This window comes from Oryctolagus cuniculus, chromosome 1 (genome assembly GCF_051225735.1).
Source record: "Oryctolagus cuniculus isolate XC-2025 breed Fujian yellow rabbit chromosome 1, ASM5122573v1, whole genome shotgun sequence".
NCBI classification, from domain to species: domain Eukaryota; kingdom Metazoa; phylum Chordata; class Mammalia; order Lagomorpha; family Leporidae; genus Oryctolagus; species Oryctolagus cuniculus.
The window spans coordinates 110,600,173-110,626,011 of record NC_142867.1 but is presented as its reverse complement, the minus strand read 5'-3'; the positions used below and the strand labels follow the sequence as shown (position 1 = coordinate 110,626,011).

The following is a 25,839-nucleotide window of genomic DNA, read 5'->3' as shown; positions in this document are numbered from 1 at the left end:
GAAATCAGCATATGAAAGAGTTATCTGTACTCTCATGGTTAGTGTATCTCAACTCATAATACCTGAGATATGGCGCAGCAGGTTAAAGTCCTCACCTGAAGCACCGGCATCCCATATGGGTGCTGGTTCGAGTCCTGGCTGCCCCATTTCTGATCCTGCTCTCTGCTGTGGTCTGGGGAAGCAGTGGAGGATGGTCCAAGTCCTTGGGCCCCTGCACCCACATGGGAGACCTAGAGGAAGCTCGTGGCTCTTAGCTTCAGACTGGTGCAGCTCTGGCCTTTGAGGCCATCTAGGGAGTGAACCAGTGGATGGAAGACCTCTTTCTGCCTCTCTGTAATTCTGCCTTTCAAATAAAATAAATAAATCTTAAAAAAATACACATAGATATAAGCACGTGAGGTAGAGAGATAGCTAGGTAGGTAGAAAGAGAGAGAGGATGGAAAAATTCTTGAAAGAAAACAGAATACAATGACCCCCAGTGAGAACATTTGAAATTTATTCTTGGCGATTTGGAAAAAGTATATGGTTACTGCTGGCTCACTCGCCCAGATGTCCGTAGCAGACAGGGCTGAGCCAGGCCAAAGCCAGGAGCCAGGATCTCCATCCAGGTCTCCCACGCAGGTAGCAGGAGCCCAAGCACTCTGGCCACTTTCCACTGCTTTTCTAGGCCCTTAGCAGGGAGCTAGATGGGAAGTGGAGCAACTAGGGCATGAACAGGTGCCCACATGTGCCCTATTAGTGGCTTTCTTTATCCACAGCATCACAAAGGTGATCCCTGGCCAGCACCGCGGCTCACCTGGCTAACCCTCTGCCTGTGGCATGGGCACCCCAGGTTCTAGTCTCAGTCAGGGCACCGTATTCTGTCCCGGTTGCTCCTCTTCCAGTCCAGCTTTCTGCTGTGGCCCGGGAAGGCAGTGGAGGATGGCCCAAGTCCTTGCGCCCTGCACCCGCATGGGAGACCAGGAGAAGCACCTGGCTTCGAATTGGCGCAGTGTGCCGGCCATAGTAGCCATTTTTGTGGTGAACCAACAGAAGGAAGACCTTTCTCTCTGTCTCTCTCTCTCACTGCCTAACTCTGCCTGTCAAAAAAAAAAAAAAAAAAAAAAGGTGATCCCCAAGGTCAGCTCCTTAATCAAATGCCCTTCAGGCCTGATGAACTTTGCCACACTCTGATTCACTCACCGATTACACTAATCTGACTGGGGGGGGGGGGACGCAGCACGACTTCTTCCCCCTTTTCTCCAAGATGGCAGCTGAAGCAGATCAACCTTCGGCAGTGGGAGGGGCCATTGCATCCCGCTGGGTGGGGGAGAGTTTTCTGTGGGAGTACTTTGCAGCGTGTGCTCTGGCACCTCCACTCCTCCAGCCCGAGGCTGGGGGACCTCAAACCCCAGAGGAACCGCATGGCATCACCACTCTGCTATGGCTGAGAGCCAGCTGGCAATGCCATTCAATCACGAGCGACTATCTGTTAACAGGATGTCCCATTCATCTCCACTAGGGCCTTCGACCCACAACTCTTCTGCCTCCTGTGCACTCTAGATCTTGATTCTTCACCTGGAGCGCGGCAGCTTCCTTCCTGTCCTCCGAGGTTGAGGATGAGCCATCCCAGGCAGAGGCACAGGATCAGCACAACAGCGTTGCTGATCCCAACTTGTCAGCTGGCCAGCACTCCAGGGTGGGACCATGCTGGCCTAAACACCTGCTGCGGGGGTGTTTTTAATGCTCCTTTTATTCTTCTCAAGTAGATCCATCAGCTAAAAACAATTGTTTCTTATATTTATTAACTTCATCCAAAATAATTAAATCCTATGGGATGAGACAGCAGCTATAATACTGTTTTGCCTTCTTCTTCTTTTTTTTTTTTTTTTTTAAAAAAAACATTTGTTGTTCAAGACAGAGAAGATAGCTCAAGAAAAGAAATAGAGGCAGGACAGTGCTGTGGTGTAGTGGGTAAAGCCGCTGCCAGAAGTGCCAGCATCCCATAAGGGCACCAGTTCGAGTCCCGGCTGCTCCTCTTCCAATCCAGCTCTCTGCTGTGGCCTGGGAAAGCAGTAGAAGATGGCCCAGCTCCTTGGGCCCCTGCACCTGCATGGGAAACCCAGAAGAACCTCCTGGATCCTGGCTTCAGATCGGTGCAACTCTTGCTGTTGCGGCCATTTGGGGAGTAAATCAGCAGATGGAAGGCTCCTCTTTCTTTTTTTAAATGAGAGTGATGGTTTTTATTTAAATATTTATTTTTATTTATTTGAAAGTCAGAGTTACACAAAGAGATGAGAGGCAGAGAGAGAGAGAGGCCTTTCATCCTATGGTTCACTCTCCAGACGGCCGCAACAACCGGAGCTGTGCCAATCCAAAGCCAGGAGCCAAGAGCTTCTTCTGGGTCTCCCACATGGGTGCAGGGGCCCAAGGGTTTGGGCCATCTTCTACTGCTTTCCCAGGCCATAGCAGAGAGCTGGATCGGAAGTGGAGCAGCCAGGTCTTGAACCTGTGCCCATATGGGATGCCGGCGCTTCAGGCCAGGGCATTAACCCACTGCACCACAGCACTGGCCCCTAGAAGGCTTCTCTCTCTCTCTCTCTCTCTTTTGCATCTCTGTAAATCTGCCTTTCAAATAAATAAATAAATCCTAAAAAAATAAGTAGATAGGCAAAAAACAAACTGACCAAGAAGTGGGGCATTGCTTTGCTTTTGAACATGTTTTTTAGAAGATTTACTTTATTAGGGTCGATGTGGAGCAGCAGATTAAGTGTCTACCTGAGATGCCAGATCCCAAATGGGCTCTGATTTGGAGTCCTGGCTGCTCCACGTCTGACCTGGCTCCCTGCTAAGGTGCCTGCCTGGCAGCAGAAGATGGCCTGCGTGCTGGGGACCCTGCACCCATAGAGACCCAGATGAAGCTCCTGGTTCCTGGCTTCAGCGTGGCCCAGCTCTGGCCATTGCAGTCATCTGTGGGAGTGAAGCAGTGGATGGAAGATCTCCGTATCTAAGTCTACCTTTCAAATAAATAAGTCTTTAAAAGATTGATTTGAAAGGCAGCATAAAAGAGAGGAAGAGAAAGAGATCGACCCCACAGTCCACTCCCTGAATGGCCAAATGGGATTGTGGGTCCCGTGGGTCCACAAGAAACCATTTTAGTTAGTAACTGAGGACCAATGGATCCCACGTGCTGGCACAAAACCTGCGTGAAAAAAGCTTTTGCAGGAGAGACAGTGACTTTACGTGGGCTCTGATGTAACGGATATGGACGTGAGGCGGAGCAGGCGGGCAGTCCAGCAGGTAGGAAAGCAGAAGAAAGCTAGGAGCCAGGCGAGCGGCGGCTTCCAACAGGATGGGAAGATCTTTGCCAGAGCCTCTTGAATACACAAGTTAGAAAGTGAAATTCTTCAGGGAATTATGTCACACAGAGTTTACAGACTTTATGTGCAGAACGAGAGCTGGTTCTGAGACCTCCAACCCACAATGTGATGACAGCCCTCATTCAAGATGGAAGTGAGGCATAAAAAACACCTTAGCTGGCTTCAGCCTAGTCAATCAATCGATTATAATTTTTTAAAAGATTTATTTTATTTATTTGAAAGACAGAGAGAGAGGTAGAAACAGAGAGAGAGTTCTTCCATCCGCTGGTTCACTCCCCAGATGACCGCAATGGCCAGAGCTGTGCTGATCTGAAGCCAGGAGCATCTTCGGAGTCTCCCACGCAGGTGCAGGGGCCCAAGAACTGGGCCATTTCTATTGCTATCCTAGGCCATAGCAGAGAGCTGGATTGGAAGAGGAGAGCCAGGACTCAAACCGGCATCCATATGGGATGCCAGCGCTTCAGGCCAGGGTTTTAACCCAATGCGCCACAGCGCTGGCCCAATCGGTTATAATTTAACTACTTAATTGGTCAGAGCTAGAGGGAATCCAGCAACCTACTAATCGGCCGGGCCCAGTTGCAGGGGCCCAGTCCTAGCCACGACCTGCTACAAAACCTTGTTTACCAGAAGCAAACCAGTAAGTGTAGCCCGGACTCCCTGATGAGCAAGTTAAAACCACCAGTGCAGTTAATACTGTGGGGGAGCTGGCCTGTGCAAGCACCCTGTCTCTTCTTCAGGCATCAACATTCATCACTACCAGGCTTCAAATCACCAGCTGGTAATTCACTGAGCTTTCCTTTAAGTCTGTCAAAGGACCCGGGACCGGGGCGACGTCGTGGCGCAGCAGGTTAAGCCGCAGCCTTCACGCGGGCACTGGCTGGATCCTGGCTGATCCGCCTGGGAGAGCAGCCAAGCACCACCTCAGGAGGAGACCCTGGTGCCGCCGCAGGCTCCCAGCTTGTTACAGCCACTGGGGGAGTGACCCAGCGGAGAGAAGATGCATCGACTCCCCTCTCTCACACAGCCTTTCAAATACATAAATCAAAGAAAAGAAAAGAAAAATCAAAATAGCCGGGCCTTTCCAAGGGTTGTGTCCGCAGCCCTGGAGACTCACATTCCACGTGACCGCGGACGAGGGCTGGAGCAGACCTGTGGGTGCATCCGTGGGCCACTCTTGAGGAAACGGGCTCGATCTCCGGGGGACCCGTCCTGGCCCAGCGGTCCCACGGGTGTGGATTCCGGAGTCCTGAGCTCATAGCTACGCAGTGACCAGCTACTGTGCACCTGAGCTCGCTGTCAGCCCTTGCCCTTGGCATCCCTTTCCCAAGCTTACCCTCCCTCTCCCTCCCCCTCCCACCCCTCCTCCTCCTCCTCCTACTCCCCCTCCTCCCCCTCCTCCTTCCCCTTACCACCCCTCCTCCTCCTCTCCCCTCCCACCCCTCCTCCAACTCTCCCCCCACTCCTCCCCTTCCACATCCTTTTCCTTCCTCCTCTCCCCCTTCCCCTCCCCGGCTTTTTCTTGGCCACGCCCCGGCCCGCCCTCATCTGCGCGGCGTGTCTTCACCTCTGCGGACCGTGTAAACGCGCTCGTTGGCAGCCGACCAAACGGACACAGCGAGCACCGGTCTCTCTGGAAGACGTTCCCTACAGGTCAGGGAGGGGACCGGGGCCACGGCCCTTCGTCCGCGCCGTGACTGCCACTCTTAGCCACAGAAACTCGCAGCGTCTGTTCCCGACGCGGAGAAGTAACTGACAGTCAAGCCCGCTCCGCCCTCAACGGGCTCAACCGGCGGTCACCGCAGCCCCGCCCTCCCGGCCTTAAAGCGGGCGGGCCCCGAGCGCGTACTCCTCAGACAGGCGGAGGCCCCACCCCGGGCCTTGGCCGTTTGAAGACTACGGCGCCGGGCCGCAACTTGCGCGAGACGGAGGGTGTGTTCTCGCGAGAAGTCCGGAAGGCCGCAGGCATGGCGGCGGCGGGAACTGGACCCAGCCCGGGAGCAGGTGCCGGGCCCGGCCCGGGAGCGGCTGCAAATGCAGCAGCTGCAGAAGACGGAGAGACGAAGCCGGCGGCACCAGTAGCAGCCGCTCCGGCTGGAGAGGGGACGTCGGCTGCTCCCGCGGCGGAGCCCAGCTCGGGAGAAGCTGAGAGTGGGTAAGGCGTCCCGCGGCCCCGAGGAGGACGCGCGAGGGGACGCCCGCCCCCCTTGGAATCCCGCGGCTCCCGCCCGCCCCTCCGAACCGAACCTAGGCCTGCGGCCAACGGCCCGGCTCGTCCTGCCTCCTCCGACCGCGTCCGAGGCCGCGCGAGAGCCAAGGTGCTGGCGCCTCGGGAGGAGGCTTGCACGTCGCTCTCGGTAGCAGGAGTCTCGGGCGCCACCCTGGGAGAAGGAGCGGCCCCTCTGAGACCCGGGGCGCTGCGTCCTGTGCACCTCTTCCAGGTCCGGCGCTAGCTCGTGCAGACCTGAGCGCCGGGGCCCGGAGGCGTCCCCGCTGCCGCGGGCTCGCGGTCTCCTTGGACACCCGGTCCATGGTGCCCAGACCGTAGCCCGGCAGAAAAAGCTGTGGCGGCGCTCCGTGCATTGGTTATTTTGTGTGAGGTCTGTCTGCCCTGACAAGCCTTGCTTGTGTGTCTTCGTTGTCTCGGGGATGCCAGCTTGGCGGGTATAAGCGGCGGTTTAGAGATGGAGTCCGCGAATGGGAAGGATACACTAGTAAGTGTTTCTCTTTTGGATGTCTGCCGGCAGAGTAGGATTTGTCTTCAAGAATGTTAAGGGAGGCAGCAGCAGCAGCACAGCCAGGTGCGCCACTTTGGTTCTCGGCTTGCTCTGTGGGCACAGGACTGCGCCGGGGACACGTCGGAGGTGATGGACGTGCAGGCGGGCTCGGTGGACGGGAACGCCGGCAGCTGGGGGACGTGGAGCTGCAGTGTGGCATCTGTACGAAATGGCTCACGGCGGAGACCTCCGGCATCGACGCTTCGTGAGTGCTCTCTTTTTATTTTGTCGTCTTGTAAGAATCTCCGTAGAGTGAATCTCAGCGTGTGCACCCGTCGAAGAGCGTGCAGGCAAAATACACGTGTTAGAGTCGACCGCCCGAAAAACGTCACCAAGAGACATCTCTTATGCAAACAGCAAGGGGAAGCTTTATTGATTATCCAGCATGCTGGGGCTGTCTGATCATCATGAGCAGAGCAGCCCCGAATAACCAAAGGTTAGGGTTTATAAAGGCAAAAACCGCAAAACCGGGAAGGGGAAGAGAATACACGGTTGTTAAGGGGTTGCTAAAGTCTTACAATCCGCAATTATGATCTTAAGACATAGACAAATCACATCTTCATTATTAGCCCAGGTAACCCAGGTGCAACCTTTCTACTTTTAAGCTTGAGCAATCATGCTAGGGGGTTTTTGTGTGTTGCCAAGGGTGATGTAGTGCACTGCTATTGTCCGACTATTTGAGATCATAGTTTCGGACCAGAGTCTCACGGTGGGGGGGTTGCTTTCCCAGAATGCAGTCTCAAGTGCTCCAAAATGGAGTCCCTACTGTCAAGGTGCTACTTCACTGTTTTATTTTTACAGCTGCACTAAGAAGATTTAAACCTGTAAGCTTAAGCTTAACTTTTGACACCTGTACATATACAATTTTAACTCTTCACACGCACAGTATTAACCGTGTCCTAACCCGCGTTCGGTGAGTGGGGCGCTGGGTCAGGAGCTGTTTCCGTTCCCTCCATAGATCTCGCAGGAGAAAAGGTTTGCTTTAGCTGTCTCGGCAAAGACTGTTTCCCTCAGGTACCTCTTCCAGTGAATTAAGATCCTGAAAACAAAGGCCTTGTTCCTTGTCCTGGGGACGTGGTCCACAGCTAGCTGGAAAGGCCTGCAGTGTTCTTCAGGGTCTGATTAAACTAACAAATAAGAGGGTCCCTCAGCGGGGCAATGAAGAAATACCTCCCTTTTAAAAGTTGAAGTGGGTCTTAGAAATGCTGATATCCCAATTAGCATGTGTCTGGTCACGCTAGATAGAGGATTTGTTTTTAAAGAAAGAGAATACTGAGAAATGGAGAAGAAAGAATTGGTCTTGGTAAAAAGATGTGCAGGAATTTGGAGAGAGCCTAGGAGAGAGACTTGACTGGAGAGAACTGGGAGGAATTCGGGGAAGAGTCCAACTCAGCTCAGAGTTTTGGTAGCTTTGGGGAGACCCATGTGTCCCTTAACTTGAGAAGTGACACCTGAAGCCCAGCCAGGTGGGAGGGGCTGATTGTCTTTTAGGGCTGAGGTAGAAGACAGGAGCTGCTTGTTCTGCACACCCAGTTGTAGTTGAATTCTGCGCATCTACCTGTCTTCCCCACAAGGCTTTGCCCTCTCTGAGTGAGTTTATCCCAGCTGTGTAACTCCAGAGGTTCTAGCAGAGGCAAAGGTCAGGGAACTTAGTGTTAACGATGCGTTGGATGCTTCTTGCTTCCTTGTGTGGTGGCCATGGGCTGAAAGCACTTACTTGGGAAACTTCTCTTCGAGGATTCCCTAAGCTCGTTTCAGTTGAGTCTGAGATTAACCTGCCTTTTTTTTTTTTTTTTAAGATTTATTTTAAGCCTGCACCGCAGCTCACTAGGCTAATCCTCCGCCTTGCGGTGCCGGCACACCGGGTGCTAGTCCCGGTCGGGGCACCAGATTCTGTCCCGGTTGCCCCTCTTCCAGGCCAGCTCTCCTGTGGCCAGGGAGTGCAGTGGAGGATGGCCCAAGTGCTTGGGCCCTGCACCCCATGGGAGACCAGGAGAAGCACCTGGCTCCTGCCATCGGATCAGCACGGTGCGCCGGCTGTGGCGGCCATTGGAGGGTGAACCAACGGCAAAAAGGAAGACCTTTCTCTCCATCTCTCTCTCTCTCTCACTGTCCACTCTGCCTGTCAAAAAAAAAAGGGGGGGATTTATTTATTTTATTTGACAGAGTTACAAATAGAAGTAGAGACAGAGCGAGAGAGAGGTCTTCCATCCACTGGTTCACTCCCCAAATTGCCACAATGGGCCGGAGCTGGGCCAGTCTAAAGCCAGGAGCCAAAGCTTCTTCTGGGTCTCCCTCGTGGGTGCAGGGGCCCAAGGACTTGGGCCATCTTCTACTGCTTTCCTAGGTACATCAGCAGGGAGCTGGATCAGAAAAGTGGTACAGCTGGGACTCCAACCTGTGCCCATATGGGATGCCGGTACTGCAGGATGGGACTTTAACCTGCTGTGCCACAGCACCGGCCCCCAGCCTGCCTTTATTTATTTATTTCTTCTCTCCCTGCTGGGCCTGTTTATCCTGAAGGTCTTTTCCCTGTTCCTTTCTCTTTTGCAAAGCTCTCCTTGCGCTTCCCCGGCCCTGGCATGGTTGCCACAGTGGCTGTTCTCGTGCATTGAGTTGGCCATTGCTGCCTTACTCAGTGCCCCCTCCTCCACTGGCTTCTTCCTCTCTGCCTTAAGACAGGCAGGTCTTTGTCTCCAGACTCGCCTGGTAGATTCCCTCCTGAGGCTACAGCCGGTGGTGAGGGGTTGGAACACCTTTCACTCCTGCACCTCTTGGCTCTCATATCCCTGGACAAGATTTACCACTTCCCTTCTTTGCATTTTTAGTGCTGTCACTCTGAGGTCCCCTGGAGCTTCAAAAGCCTCTTTACATATTCACTTTTTCTTATCTCTTCTCCCATCAGACCCATCCCACCAGATATTTATCCCTTTAGCTCCTACAGAAAATGTCCAGTTCTGTCTAGCATGTAAGGTCCTCTTGTGATTGCTGCTTTTCAAGCTTTATTTTTATCCTTTTCTGGACAAATCCTCTGTTCCAGACAAAGTTGCCTATGCAGGTTTGTCTCCCTCATCCCTTACTTGTTTTCTCATCTCTACACACAGCTTAGTTATCTAGAAAACCCATTCATCAGGCCCGGTGCTGTGGCTTAGAACTGCTGCCTGCAGTGCTAGCATCCTATTTGGGCAACAGGTTCAAGTCCCAGCTGTTCCTCTTCTGATCAGCTCTCTGCTATGATCTGGGAAAGCAGTGGAGGATGGCCCAGGTGCTTGGGCCCCTGCACCCACATGGGAGACTGGGAAGAGTCACCTGGCTCCTGACTTCAGATCGGCTCAGCTCTGACTGTTGCAGCCATTTGGGGAGTGGGCCAGTAGAGGACTTCTCTGGCTCTCCCTTTCTGTAACTCTGCCTCTCAGATAGGTAAATAAATCTTTTTTTAAAAAACATAGAGATGCTATAAGCATTCTTGTACAAGTCTCTTTTTTTATTTTTCATTTATTTTCATTCTGTTTACAAGGCTGAGAATTAAATGTAAACATGTTTTCATTTCTTTTGAGTCAATATACAGAAATGAAGTCAGTAGACCATGGGGTAATTAGATATGGTATTTTTCTCCTAGTCTCTGACTTGTCTGTTTTATTAGTAGTATCTTCTGATAAACTGAAGCTTTAATTTTTATGGAGTCTAACTTACCAGATTTTTCTTTTATAGATATATTTCTTTCTGTGAATTAAAAAACCTTTGGGTACCCTCAAGCCATATTCTCCCATATTTTATGGTTTATTTTGAAGACATCGTGGTTGTAGCTTTTACAGTTAGGTCTCTGTTCCACCTTGATTTAATTTTCTGTGTCAATGTGGAGTTCCAAGTTAATTTTTTCCATATGAATATCCAATTATTCCAGTGCCATTTGTTAAACTCTCCTTTCTCTGCTGGATTTCTTTGGTGCCTTTAAGTGAAAAGCAAATAACTGTCTTAAGTAGAGATTTATTCTGGGCTCCTGGTTCCATTGATGTGTGTGTCCTTTATGCCAGTACCACAGTGTCTTGATCATTGTAGCTCTAGAGCAAGTTTTGGATAGTGGAGGTCCTCTGCGTTTATTCTGATAACAGGCAGACTGAGATCTCACTTCAGTGCATGCACCACACAGTTGACTCTCATCTCACCACCTGCCACTTGGAGCCCTTCCATGCCTGCCACACGTGTTCACACCTGTGGCGCAGGTAGCGCCTGTTCCAGTTCCCACTGCTCTGCTGCTGATCCAGCTTCCTGCCATCACACCTGGGAGGCAGCAAGTGAAGGGTAAAGTACTTGGGCTTCTGCTACCCACATGGGAGACATGGATGGAGTTCCAGGCTCCAGGTTTCAGCCTGGCCCAGCCCCAGCCATTGCATCTGCTTGGGAAGTGAACCGTTGGATGGAAGATCCCTCCATTATCCCTGTCCATTTCTCTCTCCCTCTCTCTTTCTCTCTGCCTTTCAAATAAATAAAAATAAACCTTAAAGGTGCTAAACAAAGTTTCTGTATGTTGCTGTTTATGTGGCTTGTTTATGTGTTTAACTGGTATGTTTTTGTGTATGTGGTTTAAGATTCATTTATTCATTTGAAAGGCAGAGTGACAACAAAGAGAGATTTTCCACCTGCTGGTTCACTCTCCAAATGGCTGCCTCAGTTGGGGCTGCACCAGACCTAAGCCAGGAGCCGAGAACTCCATCCAAGTCTCCCACATGGATAACAGGGGCCCAAGCACTTGGGCCATCAGAAAGCCGGATCAGAAGTGGAGCAGCCAAGACTTGAAGACTTGAACTAGTGTTCCCATGTGGAAAGCTGGCATCACAGCAGCAGCTTAACTTGCTGTGCCATGATGCGAGCCCCTAATTTTTTTTATCTATTTATTTATTTTTTGAGATTTATTTCATGTACTTGAAAGGCAGAGTTAGAGAGAGAGAGTTTTTCCATCCACTGGTTTACTCCAAATGGCCACAAAGCCTGGGCTGGGCCAGACCAAATCCAGGAGCTTCTTCTGGGTCTCCCACATATGGGTGCAGGGGGCCAAGCACTTGGGCCATCTTCTGCTGTTTCCCAGGCAATTTGCAGGAAGCTGGAATGGAAGAGCAGCAGCCGGGACACCCATATGGGATGCCGGTGCCCGCAGGCAGTAGCTCAACCCACTACACCACAATGCCAGCCCCTAATTTTTAAGATATTAATATATGTTTAGGTTCTTTGGAAGGATTCCAAGATACTTTTTGATTATTTTTTGCAAGGGAAACTTGGGTGAGATGGTGGGAGAGGGAGGGAGATACTCTTCATTGTAAATATATATTTTATATATATATTATATTATGCATTTTTATATATTACATAAATGTGTATATAAATATTTCTATATATACTTGTATATTTTATTTCCATGCTTAATGTATATGATAAGAAATTAAATTTTAAAGAATAAATGCAGTGTATTTATCTGGGAGTGAATAGTTAGACTCTCGGGGGCCCATCAGTATGAAAGTGTTGAATCAGAGACTACTAGAAACTAGGAGGAAAGAAAAGCCTCAAAATGTTTTTGTAGATGGCCGGCGCCGTGGCTCAATAGGCTAATCCTCCACCTTGCGGCGCCGGCACACCGGGTTCTAGTCCCGGTCGGGGCGCCAAATTCTGTCCCGGTTGCCCCTCTTCCAGGCCAGCTCTCTGCTATGGCCAGGGAGTGCAGTGGAGGATGGCCCAGGTGCTTGGGCCCTGCACCCCATGGGAGACCAGGAAAAGCACCTGGATCCTGGCTCCTGCCAACGGATCAGCGCGGTGCGCCGGCTGCAGCGGCGGCCATTGGAGGGTGAACCAACGGCAAAGGAAGACCTTTCTCTCTCTGTCTCTCTCTCTCACTGTCCACTCTGCCTGTCAAAAAAAAAAAAAAAAAAAAAAGTTTTTGTAGAATAAGGGATTTTAGGGGCTAGCACTGTGGCGTAGTGGGCTAAGCCTCTGCTGGCATCCCATGTGGGTGCCAGTTCATGTCCTGGATGCTCCTCTTCTGATCCAGCTCTCTGCTTGGTCTGGGAAAGCAGTAGAAGATGGCGTAAGTCCTTGGGCCCCTGCACCGGCGTGGGAGACCCAGAAGTCCCAGGCTCCTGGCTTTGGATTGGCCCAGCTCCATAGGCTTGTCATTTCTTTCACTGCAGTTACTGAAAATTCAATTAATCTAGCCACTTTTGTGAGAATCTTTGTCATGATGAGAGGGCATGTGTATTTTCTCTCTAAGGACCTTTTTTGAAAATGTTTAATGAGCGTGGTGTTTTAAGAAGCACGTAATAGTTCAGAATCCAGCAGCATAGACTGCAAACCAGTTTGATGTGTGTCACACAGCCCGAGGCTCAGTGCTTTTGGGGCCAGCTTGCCCCTTCTCCGTGAAGATGAACTGGTTTCTCAGTGTGCCTTTCCCCTGCCCCCTTCTTGATTTTCAAGGCTTTGATCAAGTTCAAGAGTTATCTGTATTTTGAGGAGAAGGACTTCATGGATAAAGCAGAGAAGAGCCTAAAGCAGACTCGCCATAGTGAGGTAAGTCATGGTCATGAAAACTGCAGCAGGCTGGGGTCCACTCCCTGGGTATGAAGAGAGGGGAGTGAGACCCCGTGCGAGTGGAGGGGTCTCTGTCACACCACAGTTACGGGGCGGCACTTAGAAAAAGGCTACAGACCACCTGAGAAGGACGTCTCCAGGAGGTGGGGGAGCTGCTGGGGTACCCAGGGGCTACCCAACTCCCATCAGCACTTTGCTCCCCCTCGTAGGGTCACTGGGAGCTTGTGTGCACGGGGTCTTACACAAGCAGAGATGGGCCAGTCCATCTGCTCCAGGCACAGCGCCGAAAGTGAAAAGGGAGCGGGGAGGAGGAAGAAAGTCCTGAGCTGAAAACATTTGTCCTTGAAAATACCATAAAGCCCCCTGGGACCGGGATGGCGGAAAGTGTGGAAGTAAACTGGAATTCCAGTTGTTTTTAGGAAAAAATATGCTGAAGGGATGACATGGCCAAGAAGTAAAACCAGGGAGAAGATAGCTTCTGTTGGGAAGGGAAAGGGGCCTTTCTGAAGCCCCTACAAGTAGATATTTATGAGATTGAGAGAACTTGAAAGTAGAAAAGCAGGCGTCGGACCCTGGGGCAGGTTCAGCCTTCTGGCTTAGATGCCTGCACCCGTGTCAGGATATCTGGGTTCGGTAACCTGCTCTAGCTCCTCACTCAAATTCCAGCTAAGGCAGACCCCGGGAGGCAGCAGTGATGATGGCGCAAATAACTGGGGGGACTTGGACTGAGTTCCCATCTCATGACTTCAGCCCAGCCACATTTGGTTGGGATTGATCTCTCTCCCTCTGCCACTCAAATAAATAAATGTGTTGTTTTTAAGAACTGTGGTGGGCATTTGGCACAGCACGTAAGTCACCACTTGGGACACCTGCATGCCATATCAGTGCCTGGTTTGAGTCACGGTTCCGTTTCCAATCCAGCTTCCTGCTAATGAGCACCCTAGCGGGCAGCTCCCTCACGTGGGTCCTTGCCACCTTGGATGGGGTTCTTGGCTCGTGGTCCAGCCCAGCTGTTACAGGCATTTAGGGAGTGAACCAGCAGATGAAAAAATCTGTTTCTCTGCCTTTCAAATAATACATAAACAAACAAACAAACAAACAAACCCAATGCAAGAGGAAGGAATAAATGAGAAAACTTAAACAAGTGTAGTTCCAAGGGGTTCATGGAAAGCCAGCTACCGTTTATGAACTACGAGAACGTAGAACTTGTTAGCGTATGTGGTACAGGAAGCCAGAAAGCAAGTAGAAACCCAAAGCTAACTGGAATAGCGCATGTGGAATTACTTTGAAAAATCTAAAGTGTTACTGTACATTTGAGATATCATTGGCCATAAGATCTCCACTGTGTTGTTCTTTGAATGCATTATTCCCAGTGTCGTGGGGGCAGTGTGCAGTGTTCTCCAAGTGAGGTGTCTGTCTTTTTTGTTCTGTTTTTTAAATTCTGAAGTAGAACCATGGTTTTTGTTTCAAATAATATTTTATAAAAATGGTGCCAATCAAGGTGTGGCTTACAAAGATATTTTTGAGGGGGTTTACTTCCCAGCCATCTCACTGTACAAGAGCTGCATGGTACGTATCCCATGTTCATCCTGTGACTCGGGCATCGCGCAGAAGGAAGGGGTGGGGTTGCAGGAGAGGCTGGCTGAGAGCGTTGGAAGAGCCCCAGAGAGACGTGGGCACATGTTTCGGTTTGGCCCGAGAACACATAGGGCTTTGAGCAAGGTGTTTGCATGGGCAGAGTTCATGCGGTTAGTATGCACCACAGCTTTCCTTTGAATTCACTGGGGGGTAGTATTCTGTATGAAGAATACAGAGCCCATACGGGCAGCAGTTCCTGTCCCGGCTGCTCTACTTCCATCCAGCTCCCTGCTGATGCCCTAGGAAAACCAGCAGAAGATGGCCCAAGTGCTTGGGCCTCTGCCACCCCTGTAGGAGACCTGAAAGAAGCTCCTGGCTCCTGACTTCTGCCTGGCCCAGTCCTGGCCATTTTGGCCATCTAGGGAATGAACCAGCAAATGAAAGAGGTCTCTGTCTCTACCTCTCTGTAACTTTGACTTTCAAATCTTAAAAAAAAAAAAAAAAAAAGGAAAGGACAAAATTTAATTTTTGTTAAAAATTTGAGCTCCATGTATAACTATTTCATAATATACTTTTTCCATGAACTTTTTGAAGACCCCACATTCATCAGTATGGGGCTGTGTGTCACTGTAACCTAACTGTTGCTTACACTGATCTTTCTTTTTTTTAGTATCATCCAGCTTGAAGAAGAAGATTCTCATGAGGGCCTATTTGGGTTTCTTTGTTCATTTGTTTCTAAAGCTGATTGAAAAGTCAATGCTGGCCAGCGCCGCGGCTCACTAGGCTAATCCTCCGCCTTGCGGCACCGGCACACCGGGTTCTAGTCCCGGTCGGGGCACTGGATCCTGTCCCGGTTGCCCCTCTTCTAGGCCAGCTCTCTGCTGTGGCCAGGGAGTGCAGTGGAGGATGGCCCAAGTGCTTGGGCCCTGCACCCCATGGGAGACCAGGAGAAGCACCTGGCTCCTGCCATCGGATCAGCGCGGTACGCCGGCCACAGCGTGCCGGCCACAGCATGCCGGCCACAGCGGCCATTGGAGGGTGAACCAATGGCAAAGGAAAACCTTTCTGTCTCTTTCTCTCACTGTTCACTCTGCCTGTCAAATAAATAAATAAATAAATAAAAGAAAAGTCAATGCCTGAGGATTTCTTAGTGGTTTTAGTCAGCAGCCGCCACTGAGGAAGGCAATGTCAGGAAATCTTTGGCTTCCAGAAGGAGATCAGCACAGGCATGTTTTATTTGCCCAGTTCCCACTGGACCTGAGGACGTGGACCACTGTTAGCAGTGGTGTTTACTTCGTTCTAGTTATGTCTTGAGTGTCACTGCAAATGAAGATTCAGTGTCAGCTTAACTTTTTCCATATCCTCTGTTTTTTTTTTTTTTTTTTCATGTCTCCTTGGATTGAATTTATCCCAGGTCTCCAGTAACTTCGGGCTGTGCTTCAAGTATCCTCCCAAAGACCTCGCTTGCCGCCCCGTGAGTAGCGTTGCCATGCCCGCCTGCACTGCACCCTCCGTGTCTTGGGTTCTCGCTGTGGTTTTGCTGACCCCGTTTCCCGTTCCTCCTACAGATGAGTGACATGGGCTGGGGCGCTGTGGTAGAGCACACCCTGGCCGACGTCTTGTATCACGTGGAGACACAAGTGGACGGCAGGCGGAGTCCCCCGTGGGAACCCTGACCGGCCCCTCTGTTTTCGGACGTGGACTTTCTTGGGGAGAAGACTGGGGCTTTGGTTTTTGCTTTTTACCTGTGCCCAGTGTTCCCGCAAGCTGCCGCCGAACAAGGCCTCACCCTTCAGCAAGGCGGAAGGCTGGGTGGGCCTGCGGGACACCCCCTGCCCTCACGCATCCCGTCCCCCGCTTCCAGTGACTGCTCTTCCTCTGTGTGCCATACACCGACAGCCGCTGACCCCAGGACCCCGTACGCTCCCTGTGGGACTGGTGCTGTGCCACATCCCCCGCCCGCAGGGACTCGTTCCCTCACTGGATTTTCCAAGGCGTGCACAATCTCGTCCGAGTAGCTAAGTTATCTGAAGACGCGTCTTCCATGGGCATTGACTCCACTCCACCCCACCTGACTTCTCCTCGGGGGAGGGCCTGCTTCCGAGGACAGCTGAAATCGGTGGCTGTACCTTCCGGAGCAGTGTGAGGACTGTCACCTCTCTGCGCGAGTTTGGTTTTGCTATTAATTGTGAACACTGGGACCTCTGACACGACTAGGTCTCCAGAGCTGTAATTGTGACAGGGACTCGCTTCCACTTTAACAGAAACCCTTCCCCAACAAACTTGTTCTCGAGTTTGTGCAGCCCTCGGATTCCTTGGAGCTCGAGGCGGTGTGAGGAAGGGGAGCGGCACTGGAAGGGAGAGACGCGTCTCGGGCCGGAATCTCAGGCCCTCCCCCTTAGCCTCTTCTCCAGCCAAAGCTGCAGCCTCAGGAGGGTTTAAAGGACTCTCGCCCCGCCCCTCTCCCAGCCAAGGCATTGCTGCGTGCAGGGTGTCTCCCCGCCTGCCTGTCTTCCTTTCTAATAGCCCACGACTGAAGGGCAGCGTTCAGACCACTAAATGCTGGGATGTGAGAATGATCCCCCCCTTGGGTCCCTTTGGAGCTTCGCCAGCTCCCCTTTTAAACACGCCCATCTCATGGCAAAATGTGGCCCCCCCAGGCCTGCCTCAGCGACACTGCTGCTCGTGACTGACGCAAGTCAGCGCTGGGTTCCTGCAGTGTCCGCGTGTGTTACCCACGTGACTGATGGATGTCTGAGTTCCCAGTCTAAAAAGTTACCCAAATTTCAAGTGAGTGTTGGTATCTTCTGGTCATGCTGACTTGATACATTTGTCCCCTGCTGAGTTCCTTAGACTCGGATTTGCCCATTCCGTGTCTCCTACCAGGAAAGCGGGCACGGGACCGGTGGAGCTGTAGGCTGGAGTCTCAGCCTGTCACTCCCTAGACACCTGTTGACTTGGGAGCCCGTCCTACAGGGCCCACCTCAGTGGGAGGCTTTTAGGTCATCGCAGCAGGAGGGACTCCCAGGAAAATGGCGTTCCTTTCCGTACCCACTCCATCTCAGCATAGCTGGCCTTCATAACTTGGAGGTCACAGAAAAGATTTTCTGGTTAATACTTGAAAAGAGTGTGAGCATTTGCTAAGCAGGTTTATCCGAAGGGTTCAAAGAATACCTACTCTCGACATAGTCTGGTCGTCAGTGACACCTTGTTTTATTCCAGTGAAAAATAGCAGCTGGGAAAATCTCTCCCCAGACACCACAGAGACATAATACGTGGTTTGAAGGCAGCCAGTGAGAATCCAACTCAAAACCTTGGTGTTTGTTGGAAGCCTCTTTATTTATTATCCTGTTTTTCTCTTGAAATGAGAGTGTCTGCTGCTTTCACATCGCTGTAAACAAGTAGCCATTTTCTCTCAGTTGGTAGTGGACAGTCATTTTAAAAACTTCTTTGTAGCCAACCTGTCTCCCCCTGAAACTTTTGAATAAACAATTCTGTCCATACCAAAAGGAAACTAATAAACAAGAATAAGTTATGATAAATACTTCTATCACTTGTAAAATTGTAGTACCTCAATAAATACCAGTGTTTCCACCACTGCTATTTCGTTCAATAAATAAGCTAGAGCTCTCTGTCCAAAGAGTACAGAAGCCACTGCTAACAAAACAAAGCTGGAAAAGCTTTAGGTGGTAACAATGATTCCCATCCTGCTTATGCATTTCAACAAAGTAATCCCATTCCAGTTTACCTACTTCAAGCATGATGTCCCCGAGTCCTGGACCGGGGAATTTGCTGTCTCCCTTTGCCCCTCCAACCAGCCACTTCCTCTCAAAATAGAAATATCTGAGCCTTTGCAAGCAAAGAAGTCCTAAGCCAAGTTGGCAGCTATGGAATTCTACTCCCATATTTGGTACTACCTTTAAAAAAATAAAAGGTTTATGTATTTTCATTTTGTTTGAAAGGCAGACAGATCTTCCATCTGTTTTTCAGTCCCCGAATGCCCACAATAGCCGTGGTTAGGCCAGACCAAGCCCGGAGCCAGAGCTCCAGATCTCCCATGCGAGTGGCAGGGACCAAGTACTGGAGCCGTCGACTGCTGTCTCCCAGGGTGCACATCAGGAAGCCGGTAACCAGGACTCGAGTCCCAGCCAGGACAGACGTGGGCTTCTGAAGGGGCAGTGTGACCACTGTGCCACGCACTCCCTATGCTTTCTAATTAGGTACATGAAAATCCTCAGTGATAATCTGCATCTTTCAAAGCCAATTATTTAGCTCATTACAGAGTTCTGTAAGAACTTAAGTTTTTAATGGAAAGTCTGATAACAGGTTCTAATTTATTGAATGATATAAATCCCCAGTAGTTTCTCTTCTTTTAATGAACCGGGGTGGGGGGGATTTAGTTTAACTATTTAGAAATCTTTGCCCAGGACTTCTCTGACATGAAATTGAAATCTCAGAGTTTTCTCTTACAAAAAGTTTTAGAACAGGTGCAGACTGAAGCTTTGTGTTAGTTGATTCTTTATTCTAAGTGCTTGTGGAGAAGGAGAAACCAGCTTGGTAAATAGTTTTGTGTTTTTCTGTGGGAAACACCTGAAATACACAGAACTGGGTAGTTGCTCGTTCTTAGGGGTTGGCTATATGCGTGTGATGGGAGAGTAGAGGGTTGCTGCTCCCTGCCAGGGGATGGGAACTCATGAGCCCATAAAGCAGGAGTGCTCAGCCCCTGTCCCTAGCATCACCACACCCATATCAGCCACTAGCATTTTTAAGATACTATCAGGTAAGTACCCAGGGGAAAAAAGTTTTACAAATATTTTAGTAACCTTGGCCCTCATTCACAGCTTGTGGTTGAATGAAATCATAAGGCTTCCTCCACCTCAGAGGCCCATCCCTGATTTTTCTTGCTACTAAACTTGGACCAGTCTGAATCCCTCTGTCATCTCTACACACTATCGTCCCACTGCCATCAGCTGAGATCCTGGACGGGCCTGCTGCCTGGCAGCAGGGGTCTCTGGTGCGTGCGCAAGCCATGAGGTGTGGCACAGCTGGGAGCAGTGAGCTGGTCTTCAACACCTGGCTTTAGAGGCAGAGCTGGACTCCAGGTGCTTGCGCAGGTGGTTGGCAAAGTCCACCTGGGTCTGAGATAGGACCTGGTTGATGATGGTCTTTGGCAGCCACCCCTGCAGAAGATAGAAGTTGGCACTCTTAACACCGTGCCCTATCACAAACATGGACTGCCTGGCCAGAGGACTGACTGCATGTCACGACAGGATTGGCTGCCCTTTTTTTTTTTTTACAGGCAGAGTTAGAGAGACAGAAAGGTCTTCCTTTTTCCATTGGTTTACCTCCCAAATGGCTGCTACGGCCGGTGCGTTGCGGCTGGCGCGCTGCACCGATCCGAAGCCAGGAGCCAGGTGCCTCTCCTGGTCTCCCATTCGGATACAGGGCCCAAGCACTTGGGCCATCCTCCACTGCACTCCCAGGCCACAGCAGAGAGCTGGCCTGTAAGAAGAGCAACTGGGACAGAACCAGTGCCCCAACCGGGACTAGAAACCAAGGTGCCAGTGCCGCAGGCGGAGGATTAGCCTAGTGAGCCACGGCGCGCCAGCCAAGGATTTGCTTTCAAGACACAGTCCAGCCCTGTCTTCCCAGCACCAAGACCTTGAGCAGGTCACATGACCTTTCTCACACCAAGTTTCTTTCTTTCTAAAATGGTAGCTACAGAGTTGAAATTTGATTTGAGAGGTAAGAGGGAACCATTGCAAGCCATTTGTAGAACAGCAACTAGGCCATCACTCACGTTCCTTTCCCACCCAACGGCCTGTGGTGGTGTTCCCTGTGAGTGGGGGAAGAGCCTATTTTTTCTCACCAGACCGACCCCTGAGCCACTTCCCATGCCCCTCACCTTGAGCTCCATACTGAGCAGTCAAGTGAGTTTGGTCTTGGAGGGACTTCCGGCCAGGGGATGAAACACCATGCAAGTGGGACCCTGCTCGGCTCTGGCAAACGAAGAGAAGGCAGGTCAGGAGGGCAGCTCAGAGATGCCTCACCAGGAATCAAGTTACCCACATTCTTGGCACACCTTGTCCACTCCCTAAGTTACATCAGGTAAGGGAAGTATTTCACAGTTGTCATGGTGACCAGCTCAGAATAAATGTGGCTGCAGCCAGGAGTGGAGCCTGGAGTCCCCTCGGGCCCTTCGGTTGCTGGGTCACAGGGAGGTTGGGGATGGATGGATCCAGGGTGGTACCCAGGCCCCTTCTCGGTGGCGAAGATTATTTAACATTTTGATCATCAGTACCACTGCCCTCAGCATGCGGCCTGAACATCAGCCCTGCCCTTTGCTTCAGGAAATGCTTAAGGTTCTTGAACTTTCTGGGAGGCTCAGGACAAACTGGTTGGTTATCAAAGTGAGGTCATCTTGTCTGGCACGCTCTGACTTTGGAAAATGAGATTCTCTTAAGAAACAGGGCAGGAGCTGGCGCTGGCCTAGCAGGTAAAGCTGCTGCTTGCAGTGCCGTCATCCCATATGGGCGCCAGTACAAGTCCTGCCTGCTCCACTTCCAATCCAGCTGCTGTGGCCTAGGAAAGCAGTGGAAGATGGCCCAAGTCCTTGGGACCCTACACCCGTGTAGGAGACCAGGAGGAGGCTCCTGGCTCCTGGCTCTGGATCAGCACAGCTCCAGCCATTGTGGGAGTGAACCAGTGGGTGGAAGACTTCGCTCTCTGTCTCTCTCTCTCTGCCTCTGCCTCTCTGTAACTCTGCCTTTCAAATAAATAAGTCTTAAAAAGCTGCAGCAGTAGCAGCAGCTGAGGGTGGAGACTGTTGCACACTTGGTGCGTGCCCACCAGCCCGTGTTAGAGTTACGGGTGGGTGGGGTGGGGTTTAAAACCTGCTGCCAGCATTACCTGGTGACGCCTTTCTGCTCGGGCATCTCCCCGAAGTGTGTGGCTGTGCCAGCCAGCATGCAGATGGAGCCCCGGCGCCTGGCACAGCACACGCTCACAAAGTCACGGGGCCCCACGAGGTTCCCTGCTGCCTCTGCGGCCAGCACGTGCGTGATGACCGTGTCCTTCCCAATCTTCTGCAGGACCTGGGAGCCACAAGCACCACTTTGCTCAGCACCTTGTCCCCGTTCGCCTGTCAGGGACAACGACACTGCTAGCCAAGGTCTCATGGGCAGGACCAGGCACCAGAGGGAAGGGAAGAGGACACAGGAGCTCCAGCTGATGACGATAGGCAGGTAGCCGTGGCCGCACAGGACCAGTGAGGGGAACCTGCCCACCCGCCTCAGACCCTTTTTTCTGGGTGAATGTTGGTGGCCCGCGCTGGACCACCTGAGAGGACCCTGCCCTGACTTCAGGATGAAGAGAGGGAGAGACAGCTGGTCTACAACCAGGTATTTCTTTGAGATGGTAGAGGTTTGATTTTGTTCCATGCCTCACTTCACACCAGGACATGAGGCCAGAAGAGGTCAGTGAGGATCCCAGGCTGAGAGCAGTGCTGGGCCCACATCCCAGGTGTCTTGACTCCCAAACTGTAGTCTGTTAACTCCTCTGCTCTGCAAACTTAAGAGAAATTTTACCTGAACTTTGGGGCAATGGAGCAGGTGAGCTTTTGGCTGAGGATAAAGCCACTAAGGTCTGTGGTGGCAGAACCACTGCGTCTGGTGAGGCTGCAGCTCCCAGGAGCAGAGAGCCCAGGAGGGCGCTGGGCCGCCTCTGTGTTCCCGTCCAGTCCCACAAGCTCAGCCGCGAGGCCGGCACAACAGCACAGACCAAGCGCGCAGCTCTGTGCGTGTTCTAACGTAGCGTGATGAGGGCTCTGACTCACAGAGTCCCCCTCGCACCACCTGCCGAATGTATGCCGTGTGAGAGGAGACTTCAGCAAGCTTGTGGGGAAATGGAATCAAAAGATGTATGTGTTGGTGCAAAGAATTTTGCAATCCGCCTGTGGCTTTTTCATAAGGGGCATTTTTCCATTCACTTTGAAGGCTCCTCATCCTTGGTATGTTAGCAAAGGATGCAAACAGGATTTCTTGAAGAGTTGCCAAGATGTCTCGTGGGGGTGGGGTGGAGTAACCGAGGGCCTCTCTGGACAAGGGGAGTCCTCTAAGCCACCTGCTGCCCAGTGGAGGCCGAGCAAGGCCGGCAGTCCCAGGAGCACAGCAGCCCCACTGGCCCTGTGCACAGTGAGGGCACACTGGGGACCGGCAGCTTTCTGCCCACGCCTTCCCTACCTGCCGGTTCTCCTCCTTCCAGCCCTGGTTGCCGAGGATGCCCAGGGCCTTCTGCAGGGCCTCCTCTCCCTGCTGGATGTAGGCCAGCTCCTGGTCACTGTAGAGTCTCTACCAGCCAAGAACCTGGATGTACAGCCAAGGAGAGCTACAGCGTCCTTCCACGCCCCTGGCCTGCCCCCAATTGTCACCGCTCTGATCTCTGAACCTGATCATGACTCTGGAGAGCCAAGACCAAAGCCATAGGGCTGAGCCTGATGGTGAAGGTAGACAGGGCAGGGACTCCCAGATGGGAAGGGACTTGCAAAATTAAATGACAAAGGGCAGGAGAGCCAGAGTGTCCACCCCCTCCAATAGCCCCAAGCACTTACCAAGCAGAGAGCTCCGACGCCGCACCTGGCTGATCTATGTGTTGGTGGGGCCCCCCAGTGCCCTCCAGTTCAGCTCCTGACCAATGGCCAGCACTGCCTGTTGCCTCAGCCCTGCGGGGAGGCAGAGAAGCCATTATTGCCACCGAGGGTTACAGAGAGAGAACCGGCCTGGAATCACCAATTGCCTAGGGACACAGATTCCTAGGAGACCTAGGAATGCCAGGTCCCTGGCTCCCAATTCAGGGCCTGTTAGGCTTCAGCAGGCTGCCTGCAGGGCCCTAGTGGTGCACAGCCTTTGTCTGGGGCGATCAAGCCTGATCCTGCCCGCAGCGTCTGTGCCAGACCCTGCTGGAGTTTCTGTCCCTGGAGGGCGTGGCAGTGTCATTCCAGCAACCAGACAGAGCCTGCTGCAAAAAGCGAGTAAAAGAAACCCGTCCCCGCGGGCTGGCATGGTGGGGCTGTGGGTTGAGCCGTTGCCCTCATCCCATATCGGAGCGCAGTTCAAGTTGTGGCTACTCAGCTTCCCATCCTGCTCCCTGCTAATGCACCTGGGAGGGAGCAGATGATGGCTCCAGTATTTGAGTCCCTAACACTAATGTGGGAGACCCGGGTGGACTTCTGGGCTCCTGGCTTTGGGCAGACACAGCCCCAGCTGTTGAGACCATTTGGGGATTGAACCAGCAGACAGAAGATCTGTGTCACTCTGCCTTTCGAATAAAGAAGTCTTAAGAAAGATGGGGCCAGCATTGTAGTGCTGTTACAGTCGAATTAGAGTTGAATTGCTCTTGCCACCCCAAAAACGCTCCAAGAGACCTTCTCTCATGTAATTAACAAAGGGTAAAGTTTATTGATGTTCCAACATGTCGGGGCCCCCGTCCCAGTACAGGCGAGCGGCCTCGAATAGTCTTGGGTTGGGGTTTTTATACACGTTTAAACAAAGAAAATCAATCATTGCATAGAGCAGACAGTGGTATAGAGTAAACAATTGATACAAGTTAAGTGATTTTACAATCAGTTGATTTATGAATACAGGGAGTATAGGATACCGAGTAAGGGCCTGATTAGACCTCAAAGAACCATATGGCCTATACAGGGAGTATCAAAAAGCCTCCTATTGCCAAAAGGGAGGGCCACACAAGATTGCAGGAACTGCCTTGATGATACCTAGGAACGCAGCTGAATGGCGATAAGGGACACATGGTGGGGTCAGAGTTCCAGGAGGCAAAGAGATATACGGTGACTTCTTCTATCTTACTTAGGTGAAACTAAGGTTACGCTCACATTGGGGTAATTTACTGACTAATTAACTTTACAGAGAATGGCTATGCAGAGCAAGTCTAATGAGGTCAGGAAAGTTCACCAGAGGAGGTTGGGGGGAAGCGGCTTCTAACTTTTTAACCCTTCAGTGCCTGCTGCCGCCTGTGGGTCTTCAAGCGTGGCTTCTGGCTCAGCGGTGGCTGGTTCAACCCAGCACCCCTGGGACAGACTCATCCAGGTTGCTCTGTGCACCCTTCCATGGCAGCAGCAGAACTAAGCTGGGTGTGGAGTGCCTGGTTTCTGTCTCTTCCTGACTGCACAAGGGTAAGTCTCCCCTGGGGCCAGCACTGGGGCGCAGCCAGTGCAGCCACTGCCTGTGATGCAGGCATCCCATGAGCGCCGGTTCAAAGCCCACTTGCTCTGTTTCTGATCCCGCTCCCTGCTAATGGTCCTGAAAGGCAGCAGAAAGTGACTCGAGTGCTCAGGCCCCCCACACCCATGAGGGAAATCTGGAAGGAGTCCCAGCTTCGGTTTGGCCCAACCCTGGTCATTGCAGCCACCTGGGGGGTGAACCAGCAGATGGAACATTGATCTCTCTCCCTCTTTCTGTAACTCTGCCTTTCAAGTAAATAAGTAAATAAATCTTAAGGGGGAAAAAAAAGTCAAGACTAACTTCTCCTTCTACCGAAGACGGTCTGAAGGGAAGAGAGTTGCCTAGGTTCCACCCACCTGGGATGAGAACCTGGCTGGCCTGACACCCTATCCATCCCTTCCCCGACTAAGCTGTACAGTTGGGGAGCTGGGTCCCCACCCCAGGGATCTCACCCTTCATGTTGCGCATGTGTCTGTAGGAGCTCCCAGCACACAGCTTGAACGTCACTAGCAGCATTGTTTGCTGGCAGGTGTGACTGTGTGACCGTGTGACCGTGCCGCCGCCGCCGCCGCCGCCACTGCCTCTGCTCTCTCGAGGGCGGCTGCTTCATCCTTATGAACTCTTCAAGGTCCACCCCCAGGTCCTGCAGCTGTGGCCTGGGCTGTGTGCGCTGCGTCTTAAATGCCCCCAGCTGAAGGCTATGCTTCATCACAAGGAGATAACAAAGCCATCACTCAGCAAGCAGAGGAAGGGGTCAAGGAGATGAGCGATTGCCACATGCCGCTGCTCGCTGCTCGGGCTGCTTGTGGGTTAGGGGAGGGTAGAAAGGAGCGGAGCAAGGCCCGCCAGACCCAGCGCAGCAAACTGGCCGCGGCTGCCGTGGAGCCAGCATGCGGCCCCCAGAAATTTGCAGTGTGCGTTTTAGAAACTGCAGCTGTCACAGGTCTAGCATTGAGGCTCTGAGAAACTTGCATTGAAAAGAAAAACTGCCAGGTGATTGCAGTGCAGGTGAGAAACGCTGCCCCGACAGTGAGCCGGGGGGCCTGCAGGAAAGCCCCGTGAGCCGAGCTGGGAGGAGCTCTCTGGCTCCTGTTCTTACAAACGACGAACCTCAAGTCCACGGAGCAGAAATGACTGTTCAAGGTCGCACAACTGGCAGGACGCTAACACAAGTCCTCTGGCCTTGGGTCCCTCTGTGGTTCCCCCTGCAGCCCCTTGGTCACCATGTGTGCTCAGTGGTTCATTCATTTACTTGATTCAGTGATACGGACAGCGGGCACCAAAGCCGTGCTCACGTTAGTTCTCCTCTGAGGG

The 25,839-nt window shown here is 51.8% G+C and overlaps 2 protein-coding genes across 11 annotated transcripts in view; one reads left to right on the top strand and one right to left on the bottom strand.

The window, feature by feature from the left end:
- Positions 1–25,187, bottom strand: part of LOC103345403 (potassium channel subfamily U member 1) — a 238,332-nt gene extending 213,145 nt beyond the window's left edge. For 3 of the 6 annotated variants that reach the window (XR_016235027.1, XM_089334783.1, XM_089334787.1), the window contains exon 1: positions 4,924–5,071. The gene's annotated coding sequence lies outside the window, so the exon portion shown is untranslated. Of the gene's footprint in view, positions 1–4,473; positions 4,677–4,923; positions 5,169–22,895; positions 23,007–24,977 lie in introns of those variants that run through there. The other 3 variants (XR_016235029.1, XR_016235028.1, XM_089334784.1) reach the window with 3 other exon arrangements.
- On the top strand, positions 5,290–17,884 carry LOC103345405 (set1/Ash2 histone methyltransferase complex subunit ASH2). 5 transcript variants are annotated; one of them, XM_070079240.2, is made up of 5 exons: positions 5,296–5,511; positions 6,104–6,338; positions 12,596–12,688; positions 15,702–15,761; positions 15,856–17,884. In XM_070079240.2, exons 2-5 carry the CDS (start codon positions 6,303–6,305, stop codon positions 15,961–15,963), a joined length of 297 nt encoding a protein of 98 aa, XP_069935341.1. In that variant the 5' UTR covers positions 5,296–5,511; positions 6,104–6,302; the 3' UTR covers positions 15,964–17,884. The 5 variants fall into 5 exon arrangements, 4 of the variants coding, with proteins under 4 accessions (XP_069935341.1, XP_069935350.1, XP_069935345.1 ...); XM_070079249.2 differs by having other exon boundaries at positions 5,301–5,511; positions 6,197–6,338; XM_070079244.2 differs by having other exon boundaries at positions 5,301–5,511; positions 6,109–6,338.
- Positions 25,188–25,839: the final 652 nt, after the last annotated feature.